Below are 13,318 nucleotides of genomic sequence, written 5' to 3'. Positions count from 1 at the left end.
TGGACTTGATGATCTTGAAGATCTTTTCCAATCAAAGCCATTCTGGGATTCTCTGTGGCCTTGGTGAGTTGGTGGTTGAATGATTTGATGGAAGGTAGCACCGGTGCAATTAAAAAGATGAGATTCTTTGTCTGGGGAACCCCAAGCTGCATCCATTCAGGATGATCTTACCCCTACGTTGGGTTTTTCACCTCATGACGGGGCTGCACATCATTCTTGCATCAGAAGAATCTACTTCACCCTCTTGCAGTAATCATTGAGTCTTCCAAGCTCCTGAGCTCTGTCCTGGGCTGAGCAAAGTCCCAACCGAGGCAGCTCCTCCTAGGTCAAAGCGTGGATTAAAAGACGAGCAGCTCCCAACAGTGTGTTATTCTTCATCCTACTACGATGAGATGATCCCCTTGCGTGCCAACCTCCAGCGTTCATCTCTTGGGACTAGAGCAGACGCGTCGGGGACGTGTTTATCTGCCCTGCTCTTTGTGATCTGCTGTCGCTTGGGTTCTTTGTGTTCTCTTCTCCTGCCCGTGCAAAGTCCAGCAGCAATAATATCACCACCTGGATTCTGGTTGCACAACCCTGGGCATTTCCAACCCTTAAATACATGAACTTCCACCACTCAGCACCTACGGAGGGGTGAAAGGACCCACGTCACGCCCAGGAAGCCCAAGCAGAAGCGAACACGGAGCTGTCGGTGTCCCATCAGCACAACGGCGCCGTCCCAAGCTCCGTCAGCAGCCGGCTGAGCTTGAGTCAGATGAGACGCAATGTGCTGCCAGCTTGCCGTGCTTTGAAGAGCTTCTGTCCTCAAGGTCACCTGCCTGCAGGCTTAGGAGCGTCCTTAAATCCTGCCCTGGACTATCATGCAGCACAAAGGAGAAAGAAATGTCTCTTGTTTCTGTCTGCAGACGGCTGAGAGCTTTCATCAAAGCAAGACCCGGAGCTACGTGCAGGAAAACTGACCCCAAATGTGCCTGTTTTCAGGAGAAAACGTGAAGTTTGTGTCTCTGGCCAAGCCTTCCCGCAGCAAAGCCTGTCCTCGTGCCAGCTCGTCTGCATTCAGGAGCACGAGTGAAATCTCCAGCTTGCTCCTGGCAAAGGGTTGGAGAACACAATCGTCCTGTCTGGCTCCGGTGGGAGCATTTGGACACTCGCCTGAGACCGTGGGTGAAATGATTTCTCCTGACAAGCGGCTGTTGCAAGCGCAGACCAATGGATGCTGGGTTCTTGGGATGGAGGAGTAGCGTCTACCCCAGGGAGTTGGGGCAGGAAAACTATTGAAGAGCTTAAATCTGGCATGAATTGCCATCCAAATATCTCCAGGTTGAGGCCTGACGGGTGCAGAGCACCCACGTTGCTTGTCCAGGTGGTTTTGGTGAACAGAGGGGATGTTGGGGTGCAGGTGGTTGTCTTCTCTTGTCCAAGGGAAAAGCGCTGCTGTGGAGCATCTTGTGGTGCTCACACAAACTTGGCTCAGGTTGGACCTGCTGTGGCTCTGCCAGCATGGATGTGATCTTGGAGAAGTCCTCTTGTGTGGCTGCTTTGGGCTGGAAGAGCCAAGTTTGGGGCTGTGGGATGGATTTGGAGATGGACAGGGAGGTGGGAAATGAAGTTCCCGCTTCCCTGCGTTTCCAGTGAGCTTTTGAGGAACTAAAAAATTGGTGAAGGGTTCAGAGAGGAAACCATATGAGGAGAGGCTGAAGTCACTTGGATTGTTCAGCCTGGAGAAGAGGAGACTGAGAGGAGATCTCCTGGCAGTCTAGAACTTCCTCCCAAGGGGAAGAGGAGGGGCAGGCGCTGATCTCTTCTCTCCGGTCACCAACGCCAGGAGCAGAGGAAATGGCAGGAAGATGTGGCAGGGGAGGGTGAGGTTGGCCATGAGGAAAAGGTTCTTGAGGCAGAGGGTGGTGGAGCACTGGAACGGGGTAGTAGGAGCTGGTCTTTAATTCCAGAGCTAAATCATGCCTTGCGACATCTTGTGTTACTTGGAAGGTGATGCAATAACTCCCCCCTTGCCTAATGCTCTTGCTCAAACGGTGAGGTTGTAGAGGAGCTAAAATATCTCTTTTGGCCTCTTTTTGTTCATTTAGATAGTCAAAAAAACCCAAAACAACCAAAAACCAAATCTTGGAAGAGCGAGTGTAGGCTCAGTGTAGGCTTTTTGGAGGTGATCAGCTGGTTTTGGGGAGTTCTTGGAAGCTCTCAGATTGCTCGGAAAAGTGATATTACAAATTCCTGTCCAATTTGCTTAATTTTTGATTTTATTTTATTTTATTTTATTTTATTTTTTTCAAGAATCCAGTTGTGGTGTAAACCAAGTCAACACCTCCTGGAGGAACCTGTTTTTTCCTCCCTTGACTGGAAACTGTTTCACCTCATCCTCAGACTGATGTCCTTTGGAAGTGCCAGTCCTTCTGCAGCTGATCTGGGAGCTGCTGGAGAGCTTGAGTTGGAGCTCAGTCTCCTTCCTCATTCTTTATTGCTGAGATATGAGATGCAGAAAGCATGTGGAGGTCAGGCAGATGTCCTTCCTGCCGTCCTGGAGGATTGTGTGGAAGGGAAACCTTCTGTTGTATTCCAGGCATGGAGCTTTACACAGTTTGAAGTTTGGGAAATACTTGTATTTTAGAGTTTTCTTTAAATTTTCACTCCTTTATGCTTTTTTTTTTAGTCTGTCACTAGGCCTTTTAGGAGCTGGGTAGAAAATTTTCCAGAGAATAGTTTCTTGATTGAATTCTACAGAAGAGAGAATCTCTCCCTGTTTCAAGGTGGTCTAGGGTCTTGATGGAAACCACCATCCAAAAGACCACTTTGCTTTAGGCTCTTGAATTTATTTGGGTTTTTAATCCTAAAAATCACAGAATAATTAAGGTTGGAAGGATCCTCCGGAGGTTTTAATCCCATCCCTGTGCTCAAAGCACAGCCAACTTTAAAGTTAGGATGCTCAACCTTCATCCAATTGGGTTTTCAGCAACTCCAGGGATGGAGATCCTCCATACCTCTGGCCTGTCCCAGAGCTGTCCTATTTTGACAGGGAAGAGTTCCCCATGTTGTGACTTCCTTGTCCAGGAGGAGTTTGGCTTCATCTTCTCTACACACTCCAGTTAAGGGCTGTAGACAGCACTTTCATGCTCTGATCTTGAAGCAGAACGAGCCCAACTCCTCCAGCTGATCTTCATCCATTACGTCCTCAATGGTTGGTGACATTCACTGGGTTTGTTTCATGGGGATGTTGGATCTATCAGCATCTCCATGACCTCCTGATGCAGCAGGCCAACCTTGCTCGTTGTCACAGCTACTATTTGGTGTGTCGTTAGTCTTAAAAATACTTGAGTATTTTATACTTGAGTATTTAACACTTGAGTAACTCTGGTACCAAATAAACCAGAACCTTTGTGTAGGAATGTCCTGGGGTTGGTTAGGAGAGAGTTAATTGTTCTCAGGGAACTGGGAGGGGGGTGACTGGGGCAGCTGGTCTGGGCACCTCAAGGTGCATCCTGGTGATTTTGAGGTGGTGGTGAAGGTTTAGGCCAAATTTTTGCAGTTTGATATGTTATCAAAGCTCTCGAGCGTGCCGTTAACCTCTGCTTATCAACCCTGACCATGACGGTTTCAATGAACTGGGGTTCTTTTGGCTCTTCTGGAGATGTTGGTATTTCTCCATCCATGACCTTTGAAATGTGTTGTGTAATTAACCATGGCTGAACTTGTCTAGAGCTTGGTCCACCACATCTAGAAGAGCTCCTGGTTTCTGTATAACCACTTCCATACTGGGAGTCCCGTGGGTTTTTTTTCCCTTATCTCTGGCTTTTTATGTGTGTTTTGGCCACGGGCTCATATGATGACTTGATTTGGGAAGTATCTTGATGTCCTGAGGTCTTGAGATAGAGGAAAAACGGAGAGGAGAGACCCATGGCCTTGATATGAGGGTGTTTGACCTCTTGGGAGGAGAGCCCATGAGCTCGAAAATGAATTCACATTTGCTGTCCTCTCTTGGGAGAAGCTGCAGTCGTGCTCCTGTGGTTAGAGGAGCAGCTCTGGATTACCATAGAGGGTAAATTTGAGCCTCCTAAGTCCAAGACGTTAAACTCCCTCATCTCTCGCTGTTTCCAAGAAACCAGGATTTGCAGAGAGCGCAGTTACGTGCTCATCAGGAGAAAAGATAAATCACCGCTTGTTTTCCTCTGAAGGAGACAGTTTCTAAAAATAGGAGCCGAGCTGGAGCTCTGGAGAACAAAAGAGTCCCTGGAAGGCTCCTGCCACCGTCCTTTCTCGGTGCTCGGTGCTCTCTGCCCCGCTCTGGCCACGCGCTGGGATTTATGGAAGTGTTTAAATTGGGAGAATTGGGTTTTTCCCTCCCCCCACTTGTCCTTTCCCCCCAGCATTCCTACCCCAACCGGTTGCTGACTCAGGCTTTCCTGAATGAATGTTGCTGGTCTCCTGTGACCTTGGTGTCCCATGACCTTGGCAGCTTGGCCCTGGATCTCCCATTGGCCTCTTCCAAAAGTATTTTAAAGCCAAAAGAACCTGATTTGGGAGTCAGGGGATGCTGCCACCTCTCCAGGATGGGTTCTGACAACACCGATGCCGGATAAACCCCAGCGATGTGCGTGGTCCCAGCTCTGTGTCTAGATGAAAGAGCTCCAACCCCATCATCTCCAGATGAGACCCACACATTGGAGATGCTCAGCCTTAAAAGTCTCATCTCGAAGGTGGCTCACCTGAGATGTTAGAAGGACAAGAAGCCAGCCCTGGCTTTTCACATCCCTCCTTTGCTTTTGGGGCAGGTCCTGCCTTGCCTTCCCCATCTCCATAACCAGTGTGGTGGCCTGAATACCATGGTCCTCCTGGTTTTACGGCACATAACCAATAATCCATAAAATAAATGCAAACTGTGAGGGGCTGCATCCATCCTGGAGGAGATGGAGCTCAGTTTAGGCTGTAGAGGTTCTCACAGGCTGAGCCCACAGACTGTTGCAACAAAACTCATCTCCCTGGCCATGTGTTTCCAAAGCGTTCTCCGTTTCCTTCCCAGGACGTGCTGCCTGATCCTGCTCTCTCTCCTCTTTGCATTCAACATTAAAAGCTCCCTGAGTTGTTGGATGGTGCGTGGTGGAGGTTGAGCTTCTCCTTGTATGTCCTTTTTCTCCATGAGCCCCAGGTGTGGTCTGTGCTGGGTCTGCACCCTCTGTCACACTGTGGAAACCTCCTTCCCACGGCCTCATGGTTATTTCCACTGTGATGGTGAGCTCCAGGCAACTCTTGGGCTGCTGGGCATCCCAGGACCCAAGATGATGATGATGGGAGCAGGGACAGGGGACAATTCCTTGTCCCAGCATCAAGCTTGCTTGCTTGGAGCTGGGCTGCTTGTCATCCCATGACCCAAGATGATGATGATGATGATGGGAACAGTTCCTTGTCCCAGCAGCAAGGTTGCTTGCCCAGGGCCAGGCTGCCCATGACCCAAGATGATGATGGGAGTGAGGATGCAGGACAATACCTTGCCTCAGCATCAAGCTTGCTTGGCCAGAGCTGGCCTGCCCATGGCCCAGGATGATGATGATGATAGGAGCAGGGACAGGGGACAATTCTTGTCCCTGCAGTAAGCTTGCTTGCTTGGAGTCAGGCTGCTCAGCATCCCATGACCCAAGATGATGATGATTATGATGGGAGCAAGGATGCAGGACAATTCCTTGCCCCAGCTTCAAGCTTCTTGCCCAGAGCTGGGCTGCCCGTGACCCAAGATGATGATGATGATGATGGGAACAGGGATGTGGGACAGTTCCTTGCCCCAGAATCAACCTTGTTTGCCTCAGGATGGAAACAACGTGGATTCACCCAGCTACGCCTCAGCTTTCCCAGGCTCCCAACCTCTCCTGTAATAACAAGCGAGTCCCTGATGTCCACACAGCTGGGACAGATGACACGTGGCCGGACCAGGGTGGAGTGATCTGGTATGAGGAACAAGACCCCCGTCGTGTCCTGCCCTGAGCTCAGCCTTGGCTGACGGAGCCTCTGGGTTGGGTAGGTTCCATCCAGACGTCTTCGTTGGAAGCAGCTGAAGACTTTCCCCCTCTTGAGGAAGGATGTGTCTGGGTCTGCTGTATCTCAGCAGATCCTGCAGATCTTCAGGAGATATTTCCCTGCCTGTCGTCACTGCCTGAAGTCCTGAAATCAATCTTCTCATGAGCAAGCTTGGAGGTGATTTAGCCCAGGAGCCATCCTGGGGGTGCAACCAACGTTGGTGTGAAACAAAGCTCCTCCAAGCTCCAAATGATGCTCAGCGCTGGCTCGGCATGTGCCCAGGCACCTGGAGATCGTGTTGGTCCAGAGGCAACGCCGGCGCCAGGAAGGCTCGTGACCGCTATCCGTAGAGCCAAGGGAACCAGTCATCTTCACAGGATGGACCAAGACAACTCTTGTCCAACCACCCTGTTGTAGCTCTGTCCCTCCAACGAGCCGGGGCGGTGGGAGCGCAGCCAGTGCCGTGTTCATCTTCTCGTTAAACTGCTTAGTTGCAGGAACAATTAGACATCAAATAGTTGCGCTTGGGATTAAACCCTCTTAAGTGTGGCTTGGAAATCCTCCCATAATCCAGACCCGGCTTTAGGAGGGAAGGATGGGCAGCAGGAGCCAAGGGGGTTTTATCTGCTGGGAAAGCTTTTTTGAAACACACACCAAAAAAATCGATCATTTTATTGGAAATTGGGTTGAAGAAGCTTCACTTGGGCACTGACCTTGGAGCTTTCCTCTCTGTTGCAGATGAGCCTGATCCTGCCCTCTCCGGTGCCGTCCCAGCTCACAGGACCGAACTCGGGTAAGTTCCCAAGGGATGTCACAGAGCAGGGAGCGCCTGGGAACCCATCTCCCCTTGCTAATGGTGCTCCAGTTACACAAAGTCCCAAAATATCTCCATGGCCTGTCCCTAAAGAGGGTTGTCCCACCACTGAGGACGTCAGCAGGTCCCTCTAGAGCTGGTCAGTGCAGAACAGCAGCTGCTCTAATTCATCTCATTTGTTCTGCTTCCCAACAAACCACCTTGCTTCTGCCTACCCTAAATCATCCCTCGGAGCCATCCCAGTTCCCTTCGGAGTTCCCCTTGGCACCGCTGGGGTTGTCCCTCTTGTGAAGGAGAGAGAAACACTGGGAAGAAGATGTTTGGTTTGGTTGTGTTGGGTGGCCCGAAGCTGCTCAAGAGGTGTCCCAAATAGCTCTGAGTACCCTAGAAAAGGCAGATTTAGGGGTGACAGCCCAAGACTTGTACAGGACAAAGGTCCTTGTCCCTTCTCATGGCACCAGGGACGTACTCCCAGCTCAGAATCTCTCTGGGTCGCAGCCTGTGTAACAACTGCCCCAACGCCCAGCGCGTTGTGCCGGGTTTATTTTGGGATCTGCTGCTGATTGCTCCTTCCTGGGCCGGTGGTTTCCTTAGCGAGTTATTTTTAATAACGTTCACAAGGTTTACAGTGTGTCTGGGAATCACATTTCCCTGATATCAAACCACAATGCCCAGCCCGTCCTTCAGTCCACTGTCATTTCTCCTGAGTCCAAACCAGAGATCTGGAGATGGGAAGGAGAGCGTGGTGGGGTGGGAGGGTTGGTTCACCCCAAAACTTGGGGTTTTTCCAGGAACAAGTTGGAAATAAATAGGTTTCAAAAGGAGGAAAGAGAGAGGCAGGATGAGAACCGTGTGGAGCTGGCAACCCTGCTGTCTCCAACAAAGGTACTTTGTTCTCCTGACAGCACAACTTGACCTGGGAGATAATGTTTTGCTGGCCCTGGAGCAGCTCCTTGTGTGAGGTCTCAAGTCACCGGGTTTCTCCGGGTGTCAGGCTCTGCGATCCGGCAGGTTTCTTCCCTACAGACGGTTTAAGAGGGAGCAGGAGTTGGGATGTGGTGGTTTGGATCCGGCTCTTGGCCGTGCATCCTGGCCATGGGTGCTGCGTAGAGGGAGAAGCTGGGGATGAAGTTGGATGTGGAGGACAGAAGGTGGGTCAGATCCTTAGGGCAGGGATGGGGACATGGAGGAGCCTTGTCTTGTTCAGCAGCTCGATGGACACCCTGAGTCTACTCTGTCCCAGAGCTGGCATCTGCCAAACCCCTGTGAAGCTGCCATCAGGGACATTGGGACTCCTGGATCTCTTGGACCCCAGTTCAGAAGCCCAGGTGTGGAGATCTGGTGCCATTGGAGGTTCTCTGCTTCCCCACTGAGCCTCCCACCACCCTGGCAGAAGGCCTTGAGGCTCTTGTAGATCCCGTCTCATAACTGTTGGTCCCATGCCAGATGTCTCCAATCCCTTGATGCATCTCAGAACATCAAGTGCCTCTGTTGCACCCTCATGGTCCTCACCATGTCTCTTCTTCCAGAAGAAAGCCTCCAAGCCCTCTCTAACACCCAATGTGTCTTTGGACCCTCGGTGATAACTCACAGCACCCACCTGGGTGACATGGGGCCACCCAGTCCCACTGTAGAGCTCACCCCATGGAGGCTCATGTTCTCCAGCTTTTTGATGGGGCCTTCCCAGCTTGGGATTCCTTGGTGAGGGTTTGTAAGAGGATGGGGAGAAACCACCTTGATCCACTGTGGCTTGAGGTCTCCTCACAGGGAAGAAAGGCTTCCCACTTCTGCTATGGAGAAGGATCACCCAGATACTTCCATTTAGTCATGGAGACAAACCATGCTTTGGTCCCAGAGACCTTTGGTATGGTCCATGTTGAGACTTAAATCTCTTTTTATGCAACTTTGAAGAGCTCCTTGGCCTTGTTCTTTGGCCTGATAGTGATGAACATCATCACCAAGAGCAAATATCCCTGTTGAGCTGGGTAAAAGGAGGCAGTAAGGTGTCCGAGCATCCCAAGAAGTTAGGAGGAGAAAGGGGAAGGAGAAGCAGAGAGTGGGATGGAGTGAGGAGAAGATGACTTCTGGCCCAAGGCAGGAATAGATGACGTGGTGATGGGGAACCTTCTGTTGTACCTGGTGTGAACATGGAAGAGCCACTGTAGGGAACAGGTAGAGCCATTGTTGAAATGAGCTTGGAGCAAACCCAGGAGAAGATGCAGAGATGATTCGAGCTGCACCTTGGCTGAGGGAGGGTGGGAAGAGATGGGCTTGTTTTTGTCCCAAATCTTTAATATTTGGGGCAATATGGGAGTCACCATGAAATCTCCAGCCTGTGTCGCTCCACGCAGGCTGGCTCTGGTTCCAGGACAACCCTTTTGTAAACGGAAATATTTCCCGTTTATCAGTTATTAACTCTCCAAATTGATTTGCAGCTCCACGAACGAAGAGCATTTGGAGTTCCGGAAGGCTTTGTACCGAACGGATGCCAGGAGCTCACTAGATCTACGAAACATGACCGTGTCTGGCAGTGTGACCTGGGACACCTCCGCCCTGGAGATAAGAGCGGGCGATGGGAGAGAAGAAAGCACTTCAGAGAGACTCTCTGGCTTGAAGGACTCGAAGGACGCGCGGTGCGGAAAGGAGTCGGCGTTCGTTGTGGAGCCCCAGGTTGTCAATACTGTGCAGGTGGATCCCGAGCAACTGGAAAGTGACTCTGAGGAGCTGGATGGTGGTAAAGCGGCAGCAGAGACGCCCAGCCCTTGCGCAGGGGCATCGGTTGGTGGCGAGGAAGAGAAATATCTTCAAAATGAACCAAAGCAACTTGAAGGCCTCAGCAAAGAACACTTGGATAAAAGCAAGAGGGGAATCCAGAGGATCGACTGGATTTCTAGACCCAACAAAAGCCCAAGTCCTCACTACAAAGACATAAACAAGCTGACAGATGTAGCAACCAACTTGCCCTTTCAGGGACAGGCCGTGCATGAAGTGCCTCTTCCGCTGACTCCAACGGTGTTCAGAAAAATCCTAAACCCTGTCCTCAGCAAGTCCAAATCCCTGGAGAGCTCCTCGTCCCACAGGAAGGGGCTGATGGTTGACTCAGACCTGGGGGAGATCAACCCGCTCAACACGGCCGAATGGACAATCCAGAAGCCAAGTCTCCAGCTTGGCATGGACCTCGCTGTTGGCAAACAGTCGTGGACGGTAAACGCCGAAGACTCGGTGGAGCGGATCCCGTTGATGTCTCTAGACCCTGCTCCCTGCAGCTCCTACGATATCGAGATGAGGCCCTACGTGTGCAGTGTCTTGTTGGAGGAGCAGGGGAAAGAGGAGCTGGGTCCAGAAGAGGACCCTACGGTGTATACCTGCATCGAGTGCAGCATTTACTTCAAGAAGAAGGAACATTTGATGGATCACATGCTTCAGCATAATCGTGGACCAGGGAGGGACCAAGATAGAGATGCTTTAGGAGGACAGTGTCAGTTCTGCTGCAACGAGTGCGGATGGGCCTTTGGAGACCCCACGTCTTTGGAGCAACACAAAAGGCTCCACCAAGAGTCTAGGGAAAAAATTATTGAAGAGATCCAGAAATTAAACGAGTTTCCAGACGAGGGTCGGGAAGCCCGGCTACAATGCCCCAAGTGTGTCTTTGGCACAAACTCCTCCAAAATCTTTGTCCAACACGCCAAGATGCACGTCAAGGAGAGGAAGGACCAAGGGGCAAAGAACATGAATCTTTTTGGAAACACGAGCAGCGGAGAAATACAGGATAACCCCATGCACGGCATCTACAAACACTTCAAACCAAATGAACACGTGTCCCTGCAGATGCAGGTACCACCTCACGGCAGCAGCAAAGGGCTCAGCACCTGTATGCTCTGCAGCTTCCCAGCCCCCAACGAGAACATCCTCAAGGAACACATGAAATACACCCATTCCCACCTCTCCTGGGACACGGAGGTGTACGAGGATGATCCCAATCAACCGGGAACTAGCAGAGATGCCTACAGCCCGGCCAGACCAGGTCGGTTTGCCGAGATGGATTATTTTGGTAAAACAGATCGGCTTTTCCCTCCACCTCATCGAGAAGGCACGTCTCATTACGAAGGTGTCCACGGTTTTGCCCTAACTCACCCAAGACTGGAGAAAAGCAACGGAGCCAGTAAAAAGGACTATCAGACATCAGGATTTCACGCCAGGAAAGCAGCTCCATACGCTGCCCCACATAAAAACCTGGGCCTCTCCAGTTTTCCTTCTGCTAAAGCTTATTCCCAGTTTGCTCTGCAGCAGCTGAAAAAAAAAGCAGCAGCTCAGCACCTTGAAGGAGAAGGTGATGGTGTCAGGAGCCACCCGATGGGGCTGGAAGAGCTGAGGCATAAGTGGATGTTGGCCAACGATGCTGGGAGTATGGAAGAGGAGATCTCCATGAGCACAGAAATAGATCTGCATGAGAACAGAGGCATCAAACCTGTCACCGTCCCTCAAGCTGCTTTGGACCTCAAGAGGACGTTCAGAGACACCTTGAAAGCCACGGATTCTTCAATAGCTTCAGAGGAACAGCAGCAGCAGTTGCGGATGATGGTCCCCATTGTTCTCCTAGATGAGGTGAACCTGCACCCCAAGGCGACGAAGCGGCCCCGAGGGAAGACATTCAAGAGGAAAATGACGCTTCTTCCCCGGGAATTCATGATGGAAGAACCTCTTCCCTTGGATATGCTCCTACTGGATTCTCCTCTGGAGGGTCCTCTGGAGCTTGATGACTTCTTGGACTCCGCCTCACCCATGCTGAAGAATGAGGAGAGGAAATGTCCCTATTGCCCAGACAGGTTTCACAACGGGATCGGGCTGGCGAACCACGTGCGAGGCCACCTCAACAGAGTAGGGGTGAGCTACAACGTCCGTCATTTCATCTCAGCAGAAGAAGTGAAAGCTATTGAGCAAAAATTTTCCTTCCAAAAGAAGAAGAAAAAAGGTAGTATGTATTCAATTCACCGTGCGCTCTATTTCTTTATTTTAATCGGTGGGGTTTTCTCCTCCTACCAAGAACTGGGTATGTATGGTACCATGGTCAACCTGAATCCTGGTGGCCAAGGCACAACCGGTGACGTAGGGTTGTCTTAAAACCCCACCTGGTCTCGGGGTTTTAACGACGTCGCTGACTGTCTCCCCTTCTTTCCGCAGTTGCAAACTTCGACCCGAGTACGTTCAGCTTGATGAGATGTGAATTCTGCGGGGCCGGTTTTGAACTGGGTATGTATGGTACCATGGTCAACCTGAATCCTGGTGGCCAAGGCACAACCGGTGACGTAGGGTTGTCTTAAAACCCCACCTGGTCTCGGGGTTTTAACGACGTCGCTGACTGTCTCCCCTTCTTTCCGCAGTTGCAAACTTCGACCCGAGTACGTTCAGCTTGATGAGATGTGAATTCTGCGGGGCCGGTTTTGACACGCGAGCAGGTCTCTCCAGTCACGCCAGAGCCCATTTGAGAGACTTTGGGATTACCAACTGGGAACTCACCGTCTCACCCATTAACATCCTCAAAGAGCTGTTGGCCAACTCATCAGAACATCCCATGCTGCAAGCGGCGATGGGAGCGGAGCCCTCGTCCCCGAGCCGAGAGAGGGAAGCTCATGGCTTCATGCCTCGCAAGAGCATGACTCCCATGTCCGAGTGCAGCATTCCACGGTCTCCTCTGTCCCCGTTCCCCCCACCCTGGGGAGATGAGTCCCTGCAGTCCTACAGAGATGGTAAGTGTCCCTCAACACCCCACGCAAGCCCAAAAAACCTTTCTGATAACCCCAAACCGTCGCATCCTGTTGAACCTTGCTGGAGGGTCGGTATTTACGGGGAAGGGTTTGATTAGTGTAACGTGGTGTTGATTTATCATTGATGCTCCGTGTCCTGTGAAATCTGATGTTTAGGGCAGGTGGATGGAGATGTGGCAGATGAAAGCGCCGGGCAGTGTGGTTTCTCGAGGGGTCACATCCCACCGGGGAGCTGTGCTTTGGTTGTTTTAACTTTTATTATTTGAAAAGTGTCGTGTTTAGGAGCGATGTTTCCATCAGGGAAACTCATAAAACTTTGCAAATCATGGAGCAGAGCATGGCTGAAGGACAGGAGAAGAGCGTGGTCACTGGTACCAGTCCATCCTTGGCAGTGCTTGGCCATGCAGAAGGCAGGATGTGGCCTCTTGTCCAGGGATCTACATTCACCCCTCGGCTGTTTATTTTCCGTGGCAGGAACGTAAAGAGTCTTTCCCAAATGGATTTGGGTTGGAGCTGGTCTCCCCTCCATTAGCAAAACTCCAAATTATTCACATGGGATCATGGTTCCGTCCCAAACAGCTTCCAGGTTTCTCCTGCAAACCTCCAAAAAACTGGAGTTTGCACCAAAAACTTTGCGACGTATCATTGAGAATGTTAACGGGCGAGATGGTGAGTTCCCAGCTGATGGTGCTGGGTCCTGCACTCGGGTCACAACAAC

General features: G+C 51.1%; 1 protein-coding gene across 1 annotated transcript; it reads left to right on the top strand.

Moving 5' to 3' along the window:
• Positions 1-5,638: 5,638 nt before the first annotated feature.
• Positions 5,639-13,269, top strand: LOC104528804 (protein Wiz; the record flags this gene model as incomplete). The annotated part of the gene is made up of 5 exons (XM_029086190.1): positions 5,639-5,770; positions 6,714-6,814; positions 9,271-11,810; positions 12,217-12,582; positions 13,180-13,269. Coding segments are annotated over exons 1-5 (3,229 nt in total), but the record flags the coding sequence as incomplete, so codon positions are not given.
• Between the last annotated feature and the right edge of the window lie 49 nt (positions 13,270-13,318).

The sequence above is a fragment of the Antrostomus carolinensis genome, unplaced genomic scaffold (genome assembly GCF_000700745.2).
Source record: "Antrostomus carolinensis isolate BGI_N321 unplaced genomic scaffold, ASM70074v2 scaffold52747, whole genome shotgun sequence".
Taxonomy (NCBI): domain Eukaryota; kingdom Metazoa; phylum Chordata; class Aves; order Caprimulgiformes; family Caprimulgidae; genus Antrostomus; species Antrostomus carolinensis.
The sequence above is the reverse complement of the archived record's forward strand: the minus strand, read 5'-3'. Positions and strand labels throughout refer to the sequence as shown.